General features: G+C 39.1%; 1 protein-coding gene across 3 annotated transcripts in view; it reads right to left on the bottom strand.

Annotated features, from left to right (window-relative positions):
• KCNH7 (potassium voltage-gated channel subfamily H member 7) overlaps positions 1-20,793 on the bottom strand; it is a 508,611-nt gene that overhangs the window by 78,791 nt on the left and 409,027 nt on the right. For all 3 annotated transcript variants that reach the window (XM_045299839.1, XM_045299843.1, XM_004703787.3), the window contains one exon: positions 10,234-10,659. In XM_045299839.1, the coding sequence (XP_045155774.1) occupies positions 10,234-10,659 (426 nt within the window). The remainder of the gene's footprint in view (positions 1-10,233; positions 10,660-20,793) is intronic.

Raw genomic sequence — 20,793 nt, 5'->3', positions numbered from 1 at the left:
ATGTGTGAGTTATGTCCACGAGGAAGTCCTACAACTTGAGTTTCTATCTCATAAGTGCTGATGCCATCTCGGAGCTTCACTCCTTTCTTGCAATTGATTGATATTTTAAACTCTTTTTGTCAGGATGTAATAGGAGTCTACTTATTTAAGACTTTTAGTTTTCATGAATTTTGTCTGAATTGAATTTTTGCGTTAAATGGCACTTTTTCTTGAAATTCAATTATGTCAAAATTCTGGGTGGCTGATAAATATCATTCAATTCTAACTTAAAAAAAAGTTATCCTGGACTATACAATTTCCAGATACATTCTTATATTGAATATACGTTTTGTTATCATATTAATTATATGAATTTCTTATGAAACTTTACTTACAGCATACATATTCTAATCATTTGAAGTTTTGTATATGTGTAGATACTAGATCCAGACTCAGGACAAGTATGTGATTTCTCTTTTCATTAGACATTTTAACACAGATAAGGCAATTTCTTTAATAATATAATTGCAATTTTCTAAAGCCCTGAGATTAGAATTGGTAATTATGTTTAATCAATAGCAAACTATGTTCCACTCAAGAAAACTTGGCTAGAGTCAAACTGAGAAAGCCTCATAAATGTGAGAAATATGTGTATGGATATGTCTATATATCCAGTCTATGAATTATATCTATATATCCATACATATATATATATATAAGAATTTTTCAAAATAATTTTGAAAACAAATTTTTTTTCTTTATTGTCAGTAAGCATTTCAGGAATATTGCATTTAAATATCCTGTGTGCATTTTACAAAGTAGAATTATACTTTTATGAAGGAGGAATTTTATATTAATGACAAAAGACTAGATGTGTTGTTGGTTAATATCAGACAGCACACAAAGAAACAAACAAAAAGGCATCAAAAAGACAAGAAAGACCAAAGCAATGTCAGAAAGAGTTCTAAAATTGTTCTTTGTATTATAATTAAATGTGCAAAGAACTGGAGTTAGAAAAACAAAAGAGAACAGGCCCAACATTTCTCAATCTGAAAAAAATTGAAGAAAGAAGTCATGTCTCAATTTTCAATATTGATGCGTTCTATGAGCAAGATGTTGAACAATGCAGGAAACACACACACACAAAAGATGGAAGAACTATAGTCAATGTATCAAGAAGAATTTGTTGATATTCAACAATTAAAAGTGGCACCATAAGATTGGGAACACCAGTGAACGTGTTTCAGTAAATGGATGTTGTGCTGGAAGTGCTCACTTGTCTCTGGAACCTGGCCAATTCATGTAGGAGATCCCTATTTGTGTCCATTCCAAAGAAAAGCCATCCAAGCTGAGTGGAAAACTTTTAACAATATCATAAACATAACACAAGTCATATTATGCAGTAAGTAATTAAAAACCAGCTGCATCAATACATCAACAAAGATCTGCCAGAAATTCAAACTATACTCAGGAGAGAATGTGGAATGCAGGATATCGTCGCTAATATCGGATGGCTCTTGCCTGAAGGCAGAGACTACAACATAGAAGTCTAGAATGTTTCACTGACGGTCCACTGCGTGGATCACCAATTGTGGAAAATGTGAAGAAGGGAGCTTCCAGGAAACTGAACTGCGCTCATGTGGAAATCTGTACATAGACCGATCGGCAGTTGTTCAAACAGGAGAGGTTTGTATCAGGGTTTTATTCCTTCACCACACTTATTCAACATGCCGGTTGAGCAAAAACAAGAGCAGCTACACTTTAGGAAGAAGTACACGGCGTCAGAATTAGAGGAAGCCTCATTAACAACATGCAACAGGCAGGCAACACAACCTTACTTGCTGAAGTGAAGAGGGTTGAAGGGCTTACTATACAGACAACAGTCTTCAATATGGACCTCGACATAAAGCAAACAAAAATCCTCACATTTGAATCAGTGCTATCACGAAAAGAACAACGTTGTCAACGATTTCTACGTGGACACATAATAAACACCCAGGAACACTGTAGTCAGAAGTTCCAACAACGTACTGCACTGGGCAAAGCTGTTGCAAAATAGCTCACTTAAGTGTGAAAAAGCAAAGGTGTCACTTTGCAACTAAGGTATGTCTGACGCAAGTTATGGCATTTTCAATAGCTCACATGCCTGAGACAGTTGGACAACGAACAAGGAAGACAGGAGTAATGTATTTCAATGTTGGTGGTGGTGAAGAATATTAAATATACCCTGGTCTGCCAGAAGAGGGACCAAGTCTGTCTTGGAAGAAGTGGGGCCAAATTACTCCACAGGGGTGCAGATGGTGAGACGTCAGCTCATCTACTGTGGACATGTCCTCAGTAGTTCAAGGTACTGGCCCTTGAAGAAGGACACCGTGCTCCGTAAAGAGTCTGAGAAAAAGGAAAAGCCTCACGGCGATGGGTTGGTAGAGTGGTTGCAGCAATGGGCTCAAGCATGGAATTGGCTGTGAAGATGGGCGGGCTGCACAGTGTTCCATTCTGTTGTCCAAGGCAGGGGTTGCTATGAGTCGGAGATGAGCAGACGACACCTCACAATAATGTGTAGTGTGATCTACAAGGTTTCCAGAAAAGTCATCGCTAATGCACTGATTGCATTTAATTCATCCTTCACTTCTGTTTGCCAAGGAATTGTTGGGTACCAATGGTGAAACGGGAACACGAATCACTCAGGAATTGCGTGACTTCCCATTCACACTTCCCTTGAGGCTTCACTTCAATTCCATCTCAGCTCGGACACTTGTCGCCCCCATTCAGCAGAGTACGTACACGATTGCTCGACAGCCGCACAGTACAACCCAATCTCAAGGAAACTAGTTCCTAGGGGTTTGTTCAGCTGACTCATATCATTCCTACCTTTCTAAGAACACATTCACTAGTATCATTAAAAGGTTGTCTTTTGTGCATGTAAAGAACATTGAGGACAGTTCTAGCTTATTATTACTTTCTTCATAACAAATCCCATCCAAATATCTTTTAGATAGAAGGGCATATTCTGATATTTACCAGCCTTTTGCAGTTGACACCGTTCTATTTTCTTTAAGACAAGCTACGATGCATCTAAAAAAGCATTTGATGCCGTTAAAATTAACCGATTCAGAAAACATAACTGTTCTAATTTTTAGCTGAAGTCACTCTTTGATTTGTTTATTAACATCATTATATATTTATTTAGGAAAAATATGTACCTTTGAGGGCAAAATCCATCCCCTAAACATTCTCCTTGCCCTGGATATAGACACTGGAACTTGTATCTCTAACTAGTAGAATCAGTCATAATGCTTTTTAAAATGCAGATTTCAAAGCTTCACTTTCAATCTACCTCTACCTCTATATTCTTTTAAAAATTTCACAGTGAAATTGGTGCTCTGTCCTACCACTCAAGCCCTAATGTGACCCAAACTTGGCCATTATTTTATTTAATTTTAAATTAAACTAATATTTCATTTTCTTATATCCACAGATCTTTCTAGTTTTGCATGTAGTATCCCACTTGCAGCTCCAATTGCCTACAAGCCATCTATACTTGAATGACTTACAGGCTTATCAAACTTAGCATGGTCCAAACAGGAATTTCTCTGCCAGTACATATCTGTTTTCTCCCTAGGTTTTTTTTGCATCTGGATAAACATATCACTATCTGTAAAACCTGCTTAATCTAAAATTGAAAACAAGAACAAATAAACATGACCCAAACCATGGTATTTTCAATGGCCTCCGCAGCAAGTGAAAGTGGGACACTGAATACGGAAGCCCAAAGGGGACTCAGGCGTTTGAAGAGGTGCTGGAGCAGCATATTGAGAGTACCACGGGCTTCTGCAACGATGAACAAAGCTGTCTTGGAAGAAGGGTACCGAGAACGCTCTTGGAAGTGAAGATGGTGGGACGGCGTCTCACAGACTTTGGCTATGTTATCAGATCAGTCCGGTGGTGGGATTCAAGTGATTTAACAACTGTTCCGCTGCCCTGTGACCGATTTAAGTATTAAAAAATATACAGGAAAGTAGTTTATTATTTCATGCAGTTAATACTTAAATAAGAATAAAAGAGACAAAACTAGATTGTGTAATAAGAGTTTTAAAATATGAGTGAAGCATATGAAATTATATCTGACAATAAACAAAACTGTTATTTAAGATAATTCCCTATCACTTCTTTTTTTTCCATATTACTTCTTGATTGGTGTCCTTGCTTATAATATTCTTTGCTTTTATCTGAGCATCATCAGCTGTGTGATTTCTCCTAAACCTTATCTTTTCACTGTAGGAGTTAGATCTCATTCCTTTAGCGGCCAGTCAGTCACTGCGTTGGATAGATTAGAAAGAGGCCACTTATCTTCCCTGAACATATCATGTTTGTTGTTGTAAAACTTTCTGCTTCTGCTTAACTTAGAGCAATTGTTCTGAAATATTTTTAGTTCTTTGAATCCTTTTAGGAATTGCATAATTCACTCGTATCTTGAGAGAATTTGGGTGAGACACAAAGCTGAAATGAATGACAGCATGTCAGCCCTCTTGCTGGCACTAGTTCTCTTTATGTTATATGTTTGTTTACTGAACAAGTGCAAGGGAATAAAAATGTAGTATTTCATCAAACGTACCAGTTTTATGAAATGAATAAGTATTTTATGAAATGAATAAGTATTTCAAGCACTGTTCCATCTGATTCTTTTTACTATGGATGGAATAAGGAGCCCTGATGGTTGCACAGTGTTTACGCATTGGGCTATAATCTGAATGGTTAGCAGTTCAAAACCACTAGCTAGCTGCTCCTTGGGAGACTCCCCACAAACACTTACCAGAAATTCACATGAGCAGTTCTACTCTGTCTTCTAAAGTTGCTGCAAGTCAGCATTGACTCGATGGCAAGGAGTTTTGGGTTTTTGTGGACAGAATGAATGTTACTAATACAGGCACTTGGACTATGCTGTTCCAGAGATACGGGGTGAAGAAGAGTAAGAAGAGTTAAGAATGTAAATTTGTGATTCCCACATGGGGTGACTGCCCAGCCGCTCACCTTAGAGAGAACCCTGATTAAAAATGCCATTTGAACAACTGGTTCACCGAATTCAACCAAAAATTAGGTTTCAGTCCTGGTAACCCAGTGTGAAGCGGCCCAATCCCACCACTATCCAGTCCCTTAAGAAGGACATGATATTTGGTGGGAAAAAAGGGCAACAAAAATAGAAGACCCTCAAGGAGCTGGAGTTGATATAGTGGTTGCAACAAAGGGCTCAAATACAACAACACATGTGAGGATGGTGGGGCTCGAGCAGCACTTTGTTGGGTTGTGCAAGGGGTCACTCTGAATGGGAACTGACCCAACAGCACCTAACAGCAAAAACAGTTGTAAAACCTACTTACGTCAAAAATTAAAAGAGGAACAAAGGAATCACAACATTCTTGGAGAAACTCTTGTGGTATCTCTTGTGGTTGTTTGTATTTACTCTTCCATTCAATATTTAATCAATTAACAAGCAGACCTGCTAACCTTGAAAACATATTCTGTTTGTCTACTTTTCTTTCTCTCATGCCTGCAGTTCAAGCTGTTGCTTTGTCCCTCCTGAATTACAGCATAAGCTCTAAAGTGGTTTCTCAGCTTCTACCCTGACTAGCCATTTTGTAGACATCAGGCTGTATAATCAGAATGTCAATCGGATAACGCCATTCCTACTCCAAAGGCTTCCAGTGCAGCAAGAATAAACTCCAAATCCCAGGGATCTGATGGTCACTCAGGCAAGCTTGCATTTTCCCTTAATGCTACATGACAAATGTCACTCAGAGATCCTTTTCTCCTAGACCGTTTCATGTGAAGCTCACGTAAACCCTGCCCATTGTAGTCCATTACTGGGAGAAAGGCCAACTTGAAATCATGAACATCTTAATTACTAATTGTCTTAGGTTAAGTTCTTGACACTTAAACTTTCCTACCACACATGTAATGTAATTTTCAAGTGATATAGCAAAAGAAATTAATCACATGCTGAACTCTAGAAATTCTACTTAAATGGATATAAAAGCACATCCAAATGTTCTTTGGTTTGATTGCTGTTGGTTACAGGTCATAAGTTTACCCAGTTCCCCTAATAATCCTACCTGCTAGAGTAAGCTAGTATATATATTTACAACTTTGGAAGAGTGAGATTCTGTGCAGTCATTTATCAGTAAGAGCTGATTTCTTGTAATTATGTGGGTCATGATAAGAAGAGCATGAAGATCAGAATTAATTTAAAAAATAGTTCCTTTTTATTACATTTCAAAGTTAGGATAATTTGGTAATTAAAGTTCAGCGATTTTATTAGTTGCTGTTTGTTTTTCCTTGCTAAGAGTTATATACATATCATCTCATTAGAATATTCAAGAGAAAAAAAATACCCTTGAGAGGGAAAGGGGTAATTATTATTATATTATTATCACTCTTTTTGAAGATGAGGAAAATCAGGTTTGAGATGTTGTCTTAGGTTTGTTGTGAGGTAACTGTAAGAATCCAGGAACATCTCTTAATCTTCTGTTCTGCTTTTCATTACCCCACATTTTGACAAGCATGTTCTGTAGGAAGGAGTCCACTTCTATACCTGCAGCTCCTTTTTAGCCAAGAAACCCAAGGCTCTTTTCCTGAGCCTTAACTGGCCAACAATCAATCATCTAAAGCAGCGGTTCTCAACCTGTGGGTCACGACCCTTTTGGGGGTGGAATGACTCATTCACTGGGGTCGCCTAAGACCATCGGAAAATAAAATTTACATGTTGCCTACCTTACCTGATTTCTTTGAGGAGCATGATATTGAATCAGACAAAAGGAATACGATGATAATTTCTGTGAAAGAACACTCGCACATGCTTACAGACAAAATTTCATTGCACTTTCCAAGTCTACCTGACACCCCATTTGCACTTGTCAGAAGTTGATTCACAGTCAGAGTTGAAGATGTTCCTGAGATAGCACATGAGGAGTTGATTGAACTTATTAACAGTGATGCAGCGAGAACTGATTTCTCTACCATGCCAGTTACAACATTCTGGATCAAGTGTTTGTAGTCATAGCCTGTTCTGTCTGAGACTGTGTTGCGCCTTCTTTTTCCATTTCCAATAACATATCTTTGTGAAACAGGGTTTTCCAGCTTGCTGGTTATCAACTCTAAATTCAGAAGTAGACTTGTTGTGGAAGATGATCTTCGTTGTGCTCTTGCAAAGACTGCCCCAAGAATTTCTGATCTGGTGAGAAAGAAGCTATCTCAACCTTCACACTGACTCTGGCTTTTTACTGCTGCAAAATGTAGCAATGTGGTTTACTGTTGTTATATTAAGACTGTTACCCATGCTACACCATGCTTCAAGACAAAATTTCATTTATTTGTAATTAGAAATTAATATTTCACAATGTATAATTACATATTATTTTTGTGATTAATCACTATGCTTTAATTATGTTCAATTTGTAACAATGAAAATACATCCTGTTAAAAAACAAACAGAAAGAAAATACAACCTGCATATCACATATTTACATTATGATTCATAACAGTAGCAAAATTACAGTTATGAAGTAGAAACAAAAATAATGTTATGGTTCGGGTCACCACCACATGAGGAACTGTATTAAAGGGTTGTCGCATTAGGAAGGTTGAGAACCACTGCTCTAAAGGGACTTCATCTTCCCTTGCCATCACAACCATAAAAACAAATAGACATCAAACTGTTCTGTGAGAAGATTTTAGGCAGAAAAGGAATGTGAATTTTAACGTGTCAACACGTTGAGGTTATCTTGCTGACCCTACTCTCTTAGAACCACTTTCACATTTTTGGCAAATATTTCTAGTGTAGACTGCAGGACCCATATTTGAATAAAAGCCAGCAGCAAGTGAATTTAATGAAACTTAACTTCTTTGAATAGGCATCTTTGAAAATATAATGTAACGTTATGGATTTTAAACACCGAAAATACACTATACATACAAGGGGGTAGCCCCCCCCCCCAAACTGGAACAAAGCTCTGTTGGGTATAACTTTCTTTCTTTTATGTTTGTTTGTTGATTTTTAAATCATTTTATTGGGGGCTCGTCCAACTCTTATCACAATCCATACATCCATCCATTGTATCAAGCACATTTGTACAGTTGTCGTCATCATCATTTTCAAAACATTTTCTTTCTACTTGAGCCCTTGATATCAGCTCCTCATTTCCCCACTCCCTCCCCTCCCCTCCCTCCTTTCCAAACCCTTGATAATTTATAAATTAGTATTCTTTTTTTTATGTCTTACACTGACCGAGGTCTCCCTTCACTCACTTTTCTGTTGTCCGTCCCTCAGGGAGGGGGTTATATGTAGATCCTTGTGATCGGTTCCCCCTTTTTCCTCTACATTCCTTTTACCCTCTTGGTCCCGAAGGGTGTATCTGTCCTGGATTCCCTGTGTTTCCATCTCTTATCTGTACCACTGTACATCTTCTGTTCTAGCTGGATTTGTAAGGTAGAATTGAGATCATGATAGTGGGGGTGGGGTGGGGGGAGGAAGCATTAAAGAACGAGAGGAAAGTTGTATGTTTCATAAGTGCTATACTGCACTCTGACTGGCTCGTCTCCTCCCCACGACCCTTCTGTAAGGGGATGTCCAGGTGCTTAGAGATGGGCTTTGGGTCCCCACTCTGCACTCCCCCTCATTCACAGTGATATGATTTTTTGTTCTTTGATGCCTGATACCTGATTCTATCAACACCTCGTGATCACACAGGCTGGTGTGCTTCTTCCATGTGGGCTTTGTTGCTTCTCAGCTAGATGGCCGCTTGCTTACCTTCGAGCCTTTAAGACCAGGGCGGCGCTTTCTACGTACATATTCTTCCAGCAAGGCAAACATCGAGCAACTCACTCTGAATTAGTGTACCAGTGGCATTGCCTGGACCGTTCTCTCTGGTCACAGTTAATTTTTTGGTAAAAGCAGTTTCAGCCATACCTCATTTTTTGTGATGGCTGATTTAAGAGAAAAGTGTGCAGCTGTGAAATGATGTTTCCTGGTTGGGAAAAATGCAACAGAAACTGTTGTGATGTTGAACACAGCTTACAAGGATAATGCTATGGGAAAAACTCAAGTGTATAGAGTAGTTCTCTCTTTTCAAAAAAAGGTGAAATGTTGATTGATGACAGACCTTGTTCTGGATATCCGTCAACTTCCTGAATGGATGAAAATGTACCCATAGTGCATTTGGAATTCGTTCCACTAGGTCAGACTGTTAATTAAGTTTTCTATTTAGAAGTTCTGAAATATTGCCTAACAATGCGAGACAAAAGCCTGATTTGTGGCAAACAGGAGACTGGTTTTGCCACCACAACAAATGTGCCTGCTCACACAGCCATCCTGGTGTGCCAGTTCCTGGCAAAAACCAGCATGCTTTTCTTGCCCTGTGAACCTGACTCACCTGACCTCACTCCATGCGACACCTGACCTCACTCCATGCGACTTCTGTTCGTTTCCAAGAATGCAGAGGGGCATTAAAGGACAACAATTTGACAATGTAGAAGAGGTGAAGAAAAAAAACACGAGGGAGGTGTTATCAGCCATCCAAACAGATGAGTTTGAAAAGTGTTTCCAAGAATGGAATTGCACATTTGACAAATGTATTAAGTATAATGGAGAGTACTTTGAAGGTGATAAGGTGGTATTGTTAAAAAAAAATTAAACACATAGTTTTGAAAAAAAATCTATTTTGGTCGCGGGGGTGGGGGTGGGTGGGTGGGGTGCCCCCTGGTAAACAATACATTTCCTTAAAGCTTTTATTGGGCATCCACAACAAGTATTTTTCCAATCTAGATAAGAGAAAGGACATTGGACAAAACCATTTCAGAAGACATCTTCTTCCACATAAATTAGACAAAAATCCAAGTCTCTGCTGTTTCAAATCATAATTTTGACTTGAGAAACAAAGAGAGACGCTGAATGCTTGAGAGTTTTAGTCCCATGAAGTTACAATGGAAAGGCTTTGCAGCCTGGATTGTGCTATGTGTGATACCCCACTGTCTCAAAGTTTAATTTTTGGGTTCAAGAGTCTTACACGTCTCTTAGGGGAACCAAATGAAGTGAATTATTTGCAGTGCTATGGATGGTTCCATCTCGTTTTATATCATCTTCCACTGGCACTGAATCTCATCTGTGAGCTACAGAAAGTGTGCCAAGTAACATTTACTTTTTAAAGTTAAATCATTTATAATTGTAATCTTTCAGAAAATATGATTCATAGCAGCTCTTACCTCATCGGAACCCGATCCAAAAATCAGTAAGTCAAAAGGAATTGCGGCCACCATGTCAATCAGGAACCAGCCTTTGAAGTAGTGTATTGCTATTCTGGCCGGATCACTTACCACTTCTTCATTCTGATTTACGTATGTCGTTCGGAAGTTTATTAGAATATCTATGATAAACATAATATCCACAATCAAGTCTACCACATTCAGAGGGCTACATGAATAGCCACATTCACGTCGTTTCTGTTCTTCTCGGTCATTGAGGAGGAAAGCTGCAGAATAGGGCGTGAATATGGCTGTGTAGATGACCAACAGCAGAATAAGCCAATCCCAGACTGCCTTGAAAGGGCTGTAGTGCAGTATCGTAAACTTGTTGATGCGTGGCGTCTGTAGTTTATACTCCGGCAGGACATCTGCTCCTAAAGAGAGAACCTGAGTATAGAAAAGAAGACCATATGCCACATAAAAATGTCATGATTTAATCTAGCAAACTCCTAAAAACATTAGGGTAATTTGCAGCAAAATTTACTAAAAAGTATTCGTGTCATTTTGAAGTATATAAGAAAAGCCCCAATGCATTTAGAAGAGCCATATAACTTCCAGCTAAGCGCTATACTTGGTCCAGGCAAACCTCATCGGTGTAGCTTGATCAATCTGCATTATACTGAAATATAATGACTGATGTCACAGAGGTGGTGAGCAGTCGTTATTGGCACCTTTGGAACATAACAGTATTCAGAAATACAAATACATGACTGTTTTAGAAAACCATAAATTAGGTTGATACATGAGCAATTCAGTTTGAACCCCAGCAATCTACTCTGATAATCTTGATAAATTACACCCAACTCTTTCAAATACTTAATGTAGGAGAACTTCCTAAATTTGTCTTTAACATGTAAAATGACAAATGTAATGAAAATAAACACATAGCAGGGTTTTTTACTTTCCTAAAGAAGCTGAAGAGAATATTTTTGTGTTCTTGGATAAATATGTACTTTACATCAGATTCTCCATGCACATCGAGAGAATTGCAAAAGGAGAATGATTCAATATGATGCTCAGAATATTGATCGGGGAATGTTGCAAAATTCTTAGGCACCCCGAAATGCTTAACATCTAAGATTTATTCTACTTAACAAGGCATGGGAGAGACTTAAGTATTTTGCAATCTAGAGGTTTAGCTCATCTGAAAAAATAATAGCTAAAATTCAATTGTGGCTTTATCAAGTAGAAAAGAACTTGAATTTCTAAAGTGAGTTTAGAACAAAAACATTATCTAGTTACCTAGTAAATATAATTACTTTAACTAATATGTCATTTAACACATTTGTTTTTTGTTAGCTCCTCAAAGGGGAGATAGATTATAATCTAGCTATGAATACCCTATGTATCATCATATGCCGTGGTCTTAATTTCATTCAGTGCATTTTCTTCGACTAGATCCTTGTAAACTCAGCTAACACATTATCAGCTTCGCAGTATGGGTCCAAGGTAACCCTCCAAAGGTTAGTTAAGGAACATTATTTCTCTTTTCTTGGTAATTCTGCCCCTTTTGCTTTTAACTTGTTTATAGTAAATTTTTATGTCAGATAAATTTCAATTTATATCTTATTTTCTGTGCCATATCTAATTTTTTCAGTTACCAAACCTAGGGTTCAGCAAGATATTTAAATATAGCTAAACAAGAGAATAGCTAAAATAGGAAATAGCGCACACACACAAATCTAGAAATAATGACAATGAACTATTTTATAGCATACACACACAATACACACAATGTAGAACTAAAGTCAGTAAACTATTTTTGATGTTAAAAATCCCCAGAACTAAAAATCAAGGCATACTTATAAATGGAGGACTTTCAAAATACAAATAAGAATACTATTTGGATTGTCTGACATTTGATAAGAGCAGATTAATATCACAGTCCATGTAAGACATTTTGGTCTACAAGAAAGCCTATCATCTCTTAAGGAAGCATTATGTAACTCCCATTTTCAAAACCCAGCAGTGGCTACTCAGCAAGATGAAAAACATTCCAAACCTTTTCCTGACTCTCCAAGTTTTCTGACATGGGACCCATTTTGTTTTAGGCCCCTCTCCCATTAAATTCCTCTATGGACCCAGTGTCCTTTAGGGAAACAGACTACAGGGGTCTTTTCAAAGCCCCCAATACATATATATACACCTCTTAATGAAGGATCAGCTAAAAAAATAATAACAAGTGTCTTTTTAGCAGAAAGGGATTTTCGCCTGAGCTTGCCATGGTATCAGTGACATGCTTCTGATACCAACCAATCTCCCAGGCAGGAAAATGCAAACACCCATTTTAGCAGAAGTACGTATTAGAATGCATCAAGCCCCTGGGCGCTGCCCTGACGGAGGGGGGAAACCTGTTGATGAAACACTTTCCATTCCTCCTACATAGGCATTCATCAATGAGGTCTGGGGGCACAGAGGTTAAGAGGGGCTGCTAATTAAAAGAGGTCAGTGGTTCGAACACACCAGTGGTTCCTGGGAGAAAAGATCTGGCAATCTGCGTTCTTGACAATTACAATCTGGGAAACCCTATAGGGCAGTTCCGCTCCATTTTACAGGGTTGCTGTGTTCTAGAGCAGCGGTTGTCAACCTGTGGGTCGCGACCCTTTTGGGGGTTGAAGGACCCTTTCACAGGGGTTGCCTACGCCCATTGGAAAACACATAAATATTTGACAATATATAATTACATATTATTTTGTGATTAATCACTATGCTTTAATTATGTTCAATTTGTAACAATGAAAATACATCCTGCATTTCACATATTTACATCACAATTCATAGCAGTAGAAAAATTACAGTTATGAAGTAGCAATGAAAATAATTTTAGGGTTGAGGGTCACGACATGAGGAACTGCGTTAGGAAGGTGGAGAACCACTGGTCTATAGGATCTGACTCCTCAAAGCAAATAGCTGGAAAGTTGGGATCACTTGAGATGTTGGAACAGGCTGTAATGACAAGGTATCTCACTATATATCTATCCTCTATCTATGTATCATCTATCTCTCTATCATCTATCTACCTGTCTTCTGCCTGTGGTCTCTCTATGGTCCCTTTGAGTGGGCGTACCCTGTGTTTATTTTTAGCAGAGTAGCAAGATTTCTCATGTGAAACCTCAGTACTTACAAGAAGTGGAGACTTGTAATCCTCTTAAAATTCTAGAACTAGTGCAGAAGCACCTCTATCATATTTTATTGGTCATAGCAGTCTAGTACATCCAGATTTGAAAAAAAAAAAAGGTTTCCATATCTTGATGAAGAAATGGCAGGTGTATTGAGGAAGGAAATGATTTAATTGTATTCAACTGACAGACAAGTTATCACAGGAAGTATGGACAATTATTATCTTCAGGCGCGATCATAATAATGTTGCGTATGTTTTAAAATTTATCCTGATCTTTTAGGGGTGCATAGTGAATACTGATGGGTGAAATATGGAGTTGGCTTTGATATAATCTACAGTTGGGTGAGCAGACAGGGAGAGCATTGCTGGTTATATGCAACAAAAATGACTGCATATTGATTATTGTTGGATTTGGTTGATGGGTAAATATTATTTACTTTATAATGTATTCATAATTTTTCAATAAAGAGTGAAGAAACAATTCTTGAATTTCAGTCAAAAATTCTAAGCCAAAAGTGTCTAAGATATTATAAGCGATAAAAAGCCATTTCTTGATGGAATAAAAACAACACTGCAGAGACTTGCCCCTATCAGAACTACTTTTCTCTCTGTATATTAGATTCATTTTATATAGACCTCCACTCAGTCATACAAACTGGACACATTCTTAACTTTACTCGAGCTTGAACTGTTTGTTATTAAATTTCCATCAGCTTGATGGCTAGGCCAATCACATTACAAGAGATTGTAGAAGCACATGCTAAGTCTATAGATACTGATGCCGCCGAGCATACTCAGCAGCGTGTTTGGCCTCATATTGAAATTTACTTTATTAGTGTTTCATCAAGTGTTTAATTTCAGACCCCCTCCCAGAACTCCCACTAAATGGCAAGTTTGTGTTGTTTAAAGTCTTTTCTGTAAGGATTTGCATTACACTCTTCATTGAAAATCCATTACAAGAAGAAGAAGGAGAAAAAAGCATTCCTTTTGAGGAATCAAAACAATTTTTCACAAGCACTGATTTTACTTTTAACTGACAATTAGAATTATTTAATTGACTTCAGGTTTTTATTGCCTCCTTGCAGGAGGGAATATTAGTCTGGGATTTCGGGAACCACATTTCTGTTGCCACTTTACTTCTTTCAATGGCTCCTAGTTCCATTTTCATGTCAAGTCTCCGTCTACTTTTTCAAGTCACCTCACTGATCCTTGGAGAATACAGAGGAGATGTGTCTAAACCATACATTAAACGTTAGCTATCATGACAGTACTGTGGAAATGCAAAAGGCTAAATTAAAAAGTATTCCTATAAAAGCATAGCAACCTTAATGAAATGACAAAAACAATCAAAATATGAAGCGACTGTGTCTCATCATATCCTCCCCCATCCCGGAGGATGCCCTTCGGAAGGCAGAGTCTCTGGACTCTCACCCTTGCCTAAAGAACTGTGCGCAGCTCGGCCTCCCCAGGGACCCAAATTGTGTTCCTTTCACGCGCTCTTTGAATTTTGAAACCAAAAAAATTCTGAAGGAGGAAGATCCGCGCTGTGGAGTTGATGGGGTACACTTTTCCCAGAGAAATTCTCGTAGGACAGCTCATGCCTAAAGGATGAACGACTGAAGTAAGGTCACTGGTGTGATAGGAAAAGAAAAACTCTTAAGGCAACGTTTCTGGTCTTTTTCTCACCAACAGAGTTTTCAATGTTCTTAAAATTTCTTCCTAATAAGCCCCCCAAATGATCCTGTACCCTTCAAGTAAATCCATCAGGATTACCTTTTGGAATTGGAAAACCAGTTATCATCACCCAGGGAGCTGACCTCTCTTCCTTGAATGAAACTGGCCCCGTAGATGCCTTGGAAGGCATTGTTCTGATTAGACCTAGCAATCTGGGTTCTATTTGTAAACCTAGGACTCATCTTCAGCTGCGCTTCATTTCATAAGATCATCTTCATTAGCTCCAGTCTGGCATAAAAGACTGATGGAAACATCGGCGCTTTGAGTTACCTGATCGTTATCCAACCTTCTTTTTCAGTCATTTTTTTAAAAAGCAACCTAATGAGACTAAGAAAAGTGTGCTCATAAGAGAACCTGTCTTTAGTTATCCACTAATGGCATGGGGATGCTTAAATATGTTTGGCTTGGAATGAATATGTGCATGTATGAACCAGAACCTTCATCAGAAAACTTCCGGACTTACCCTATCAATACTAAGTACAATTGTGTTTTAACAGCATGAATAAGATTCTAAGCAGCCAATGAATAAAATGGGGTGGGGGGAGCTTCTGCAAAGTCCCTTACATTTCCTTAAGAGAGCCAACTTCTCCCACACATTTGAGAAATAACATACTTTATAAAAATGAAACATGATTAATTAAACTATTATAAGGATTTTATTTCAAGAGCAAGAAAGAAAGGGTGGGGGGGGGATCTCATTGTGCAAAAAAGGGGAAACTCCATGATCTCCTGTAAGATATTTCTATGTTCTTGTTCCTCAAACCACCAATTAAATGTACAGCTTAATATAGCCTAGAATATGGTTTTCTTTACCAAATACAGTTCTTCTTCTTGCTAGTGTATTGCTATTTGTTTAACCTCTAACAGTTAAGTGCTATATAAAACTAAAGTCTTTATATGAAACAGCACTATTTATTCAATGAAGATCTACTGTGAAAAATTTGTGTGAACACCAGGATTAATAACTACTCTTCTCTTTTGAAAAGTGCAGTAGGGAACGATTAAGCCTTCCAAAAGATTATATAGTACTTTTGGCAGCCATTACACACCATGCTGAGGTGTTGGTAGAGACTGCTCATCTGTTATTTATCCCTTACTTGGGACTTGCACTTAACTAATAGGCTGGCTGTATTTTTATCTATCAGAAAAAGTAGGCAGTAACAAAATGAATCAGATAGATTATATAGTATCAAGAAAGTTTCAAACTCCCCTGGTTTTTCAGCAAATGCTTTAAAAGCTGAGTAATTATCATGGAAACAGGCAGTCCTGATGATTATCCAGATATCCAGATTAAAAGATGAAAGAGAATTACTCAATGAATCAAATCTGTCACATAGGATTTTTTAATATTAAATCAGATATTAAAATTAGATAGTTCAATGAGTGCCATGGAATAATTACTGCAGCATGCTGTATTTGAATAACTGTCCCCCAAGGCTTAGACTATGTTAGCTTTGATGTCTGTTTGTGTGCTGCTGGATTGAGTCTTGATAATTGTGTGATTTTTATAAAAATAATGGAACCATCTAGGTTCAGCTAAATGAAAAACTTAATGCTTTATGTCAAGTGTTGCATATGCTATTATAAAATTTTTTTAAAAATATGATTCTCAGAATATGAGCAAAATAGATTAGATAGTATCTTAAGCGTTTGATATTTAATAAACTATATCAAATATATGCATATTAATAATTACAGTTTCTTATAAATTCATCAACTCTAGACTTCTAAGGCCAAGGTCAGTTGGAAAGTGTGTTTGGCTCAGTGACATACTGGGGATGGCTCTTGTATTCACGTCTTTGTAACTGTCACCAGATGATTGGGTGGGAGCACATGAACACGACGTGTGAAACAGTGATAGAGGGGATTGGCAGATTTTGCTATTGCACTGAGCGTATGAGAGAGAATCAGTGACAGTCAAGTAAGATGCGTCACTAGATCCCTGTCTGAAGTGACACAGGCAGCAGAGGAAGCAAAGACTACAGCACTGAGATGATCCGACAGAGCAGAGGAACTGAGCTGAGACCATGAGGCAGCGCAGCAGTGCAGCACTGAGCCAGTGAGGCCGAGTGCCAAGCTCCCAGCCCAATGAACAAGATAGAGATCAAGGGATCAAGTGGCTGTGAAGCAAGGAACAGGAGAGAGATGTGTCTGCTAGCATAGCTGAGTAGAGGCACTGTGGACGAAAGAATTGTATCCTTGACATTTTGCAACCTGTTTTCTTAATGAATCCCACAATGGTGAGTGTTGTCTGTGAACTCTGGGTGGTGATTGCAATGAATTATTGAACCCAACAGAGAGGGAGATGCCTAGCGAGGGCTGGTTGGTTTCAGAATAGGGTAAGGAAAGATAGTGTGGAGGCATTTCCAACTTCTTCGTTGTGGCACTCATTCTTGGGGGGGGATGGAGCTGGGTTCTCTTTTTCCATTGTGCATCCCGAGGAGGTCAGGTGTTGTGGTCACGCCATTTTCCCTCTGTCTCTTCGTGTCACATCTCCAGGCTCCATGGCAGGCAGATCTGCGGACGCTGTGGTGCCACTTGCTAGCTGACACTAGATGTTCTTCTGGTCTAAAATGTGCTTCCTTGCCTCACTCTCTTCTCTTTCCTTTTCCACAGGAACTGTACACGAGCACTCTTCTCTCCATTGCCTTGACCTTTGTTTTTACCTTGTTCTAATTTAAGAAAAAAATGAAAGTAAGGAGGAGGGGCACTTAGCTGACAAGTTCATAAGAAACTTCTCACAAAAGTTTATCAAAAGCACACAGCTTTGGGCATGGGAGAAAGAAATAAAATTTGGCAAGGATCAATTAAGGTAGAAGTGGCAGGTTAGAGGAAGGATAGAGATCCAGATGGGACGTTAGAGCTACTGCTATTCTCATCCAGAAACAATGGCTGAAATTCTAGAAAGTGGAGTAATTTGCCAAGAGAGTACAAAGAGAGAAGGAAATAAACTGAGAACCACTAACATAAGCATGAAGAGTAGACTAAGCCAGGGTTATGAGGGCTTAGCAATATACCTGGTATATGTAGGGTTATTGTTGAGTCAGTTCTGACTCATCGCAACTCTATGACGACCGTATACCTCTGAGTCTTGGGCCAGCCTCACAATTATTATGTTTGAGCCCATTTTAGCAGCCACTGCATCAACCCAGCTCATGTAGGCTTTTCCTGTTTTCACTGAGCCTCTTGCTTTTACCAACCATGATGTGGGTAAAAGGACTGGCCTCTTCTGATAACATGTCCAAAATATACTTGCCATCCTTGTTTCTAAGGAGCATGTGGGCTCTTTTTATTCCAAGACCAACTTGTTTGTTGTTCTGACAGTCCTTGGTAATTTTATAAATTAAAAAGCATCAGTTTTTCTCTAGTGGTTCTTATTCATTGTCCAGCTTTTACATGCATGTGAGGCGATGACGAACAACATGGCTTGGGTCAGGTGCCCCTTAGCCCTCAAAGTGATGCTTTCCTCAGAGGGATATCTTTGCTGTATATACATAGTGGAAACCTATCTAGCTGTGAGTGGTCAAGCTTACAGGCAAAAAGAAAGAGGCACTGGCCAGAACAAGAGGAAAATGAGTCAGAGAATCAGGACCCTGCTGTACAGAGATGGCAGCTGTGAATCAACTTTTGTTGTTCTTTCCCGCGTGGAATAGAGTTGGTGCTGGAATGTGGCTGTCTGCCTGAGAGCCCCACTCCAAGTCTCTTTGCATCTTGGGATGACCATGTTTCTGATGAGGGGTACTTCATAAGGAAAGCTTTGAAGAAACAGGTGTGTCTTTTTCCTTCCACTGAACTAAGGCAGATGTCTCCAAAATGCAGGTCCTTAACACCTCAGGGATGGCAGAGCCTCAAAACTGAGAAAACCAGAAACATCACATGATCACGAGAATAGAGCCCTTGCTGAATAGGCATACCAGCTTCTGTGGTGGTGTGGACAAAACGAAGGTATTGAAATGTGGAAATGGCTCAGTGTACTAGCAGCTAGCATCACCCTGAGACAGAGCTCTTTGATGAGACCAAGAGGCCAAACAGAGAGAAAACTCGAGTCTGTAACAGATCTGTTCCACTCAACTGCGTTGGAGTTTAGTTTAATTAATTCACACAATCCACTGATTGAGTAGATTCTGATATGCACTGGCCCCATAAGACAGAGTAGTCCTCCCCCAGAGGGATTCTGAGTCTGGTTTTTTTATGGGAACGCACAGCCTCATCTTTCTCACGTGGAGCAACTGGTGAGTTTGAATTTCCAACCGTAGAGTGAGCAGCCTAATACTTAACCCACAGTGCTACCATGGCTCCTCATTAAATCACAGTGCAGGTGTTAATGACATTTAATATATCCATATCTGATAGAACATTGACCCACCTTTACTTATTGCTTGGGCCACTGAGCTAATTTCAACTCAGCAACTTCATGGGCCTGCGTAGAACTGCCTCACAGGGCTTCCTAGGTATTATCTTTATTAAACCGATGACCAGATCTCTCCCCCACAGGCCTAAGGGGACCATCTTTCAGTTAGCAGGTGAGCACTTAACCATCGAGCCACCAGGAATCTTTAAAGATACCTCTAAGTCCAGAAATCACGGTAGTTATTAAAGAACTAGCTTATCCATGAACTTGGTGACCTTTGCAAGGGATAAAGTAGCACAAAGAAACAAACGCTGGGCGCTTTCTGCCCAGAATCACTACCACTAAACCGAAGACTACCAAGAGGGATGCTTCTTTGGGGAATGAGAGGTGCTTCAGCTAACCCCAGCTTCCATAAGTGGGAGAAGACCGACTGCACTGCTGAATTCCATGGAAGCCTGGAGAGGGATGTGCTGTCCTTCTTAGGGCCCTCTGTCACCTTCCTTTGGCCTTACTCTCTTCCTTTGCAGCACAGTGGGTCGGATGGCATTGACTCCCGAGAGAGTGTCCGCTCAGCGCTTTCTCTGAGAAGGAGAATCTTCAACACCGAGTGTCTGATGCTAGATGCTGGGGCAGGGACTGAATAATAATGAGCAATTACCTCAACAGCTCTTTTGATAACCAATATAATCTTCATTTCTAAAGACTAGAAAAGTGGTTCACAGACACGAAATAAGTTACTTGAGTTCTCATAGCACTCAATAGCATTGGCAGCCTTACAATTTAGCTTAAAATGTATCGATTGTCTACTCTATATTGAAGGCTTTGTCAGATGTCATATGTCACCACATTTTTACATATCAGCACTGTTACTGTCCCACTTTACCGATGAGAAAATGAGGTTAGTAGCTAACTTCCCAACGCCTGTCTGATTCCAGGTCCCATGCTCTGCATCGACAACACTATACCACTATTCAACTCACTTATTTTTGCAGGAGTGAAAGTTATGTTATTTAGTATACATGGTGTTCACAATGATGGAAAAGGTATTCGATGAGTGTGTGAGTGTTTTCAGATTTATCAAGATGCTTTTTATGAAAGTCCTAATCCCCTGTGTGAAAGGAGCTCAAGGTGCAGCCTTGGGCAAAGCATGGAGTTGCTAATTGCAATGTCAGATACTTACAGGGGCATCTTCCTTGAGGGTGATCAATTGCCAGACTACAGTGGAACCCCCCCCCCCTCCCACCTTAAGGACAATGGACAGGCCTGCAGTCATCTATTTGGTTCCTGTGGGTGGAGTTTATATCCTACTGATAAT

The sequence above is a fragment of the Echinops telfairi genome, unplaced genomic scaffold (assembly GCF_000313985.2).
Source record: "Echinops telfairi isolate 266 unplaced genomic scaffold, ASM31398v2 ScPeMD7_4;HRSCAF=17, whole genome shotgun sequence".
Classification (NCBI taxonomy): domain Eukaryota; kingdom Metazoa; phylum Chordata; class Mammalia; order Afrosoricida; family Tenrecidae; genus Echinops; species Echinops telfairi.
This window is presented reverse-complemented; position numbering and strand designations above follow the sequence as displayed.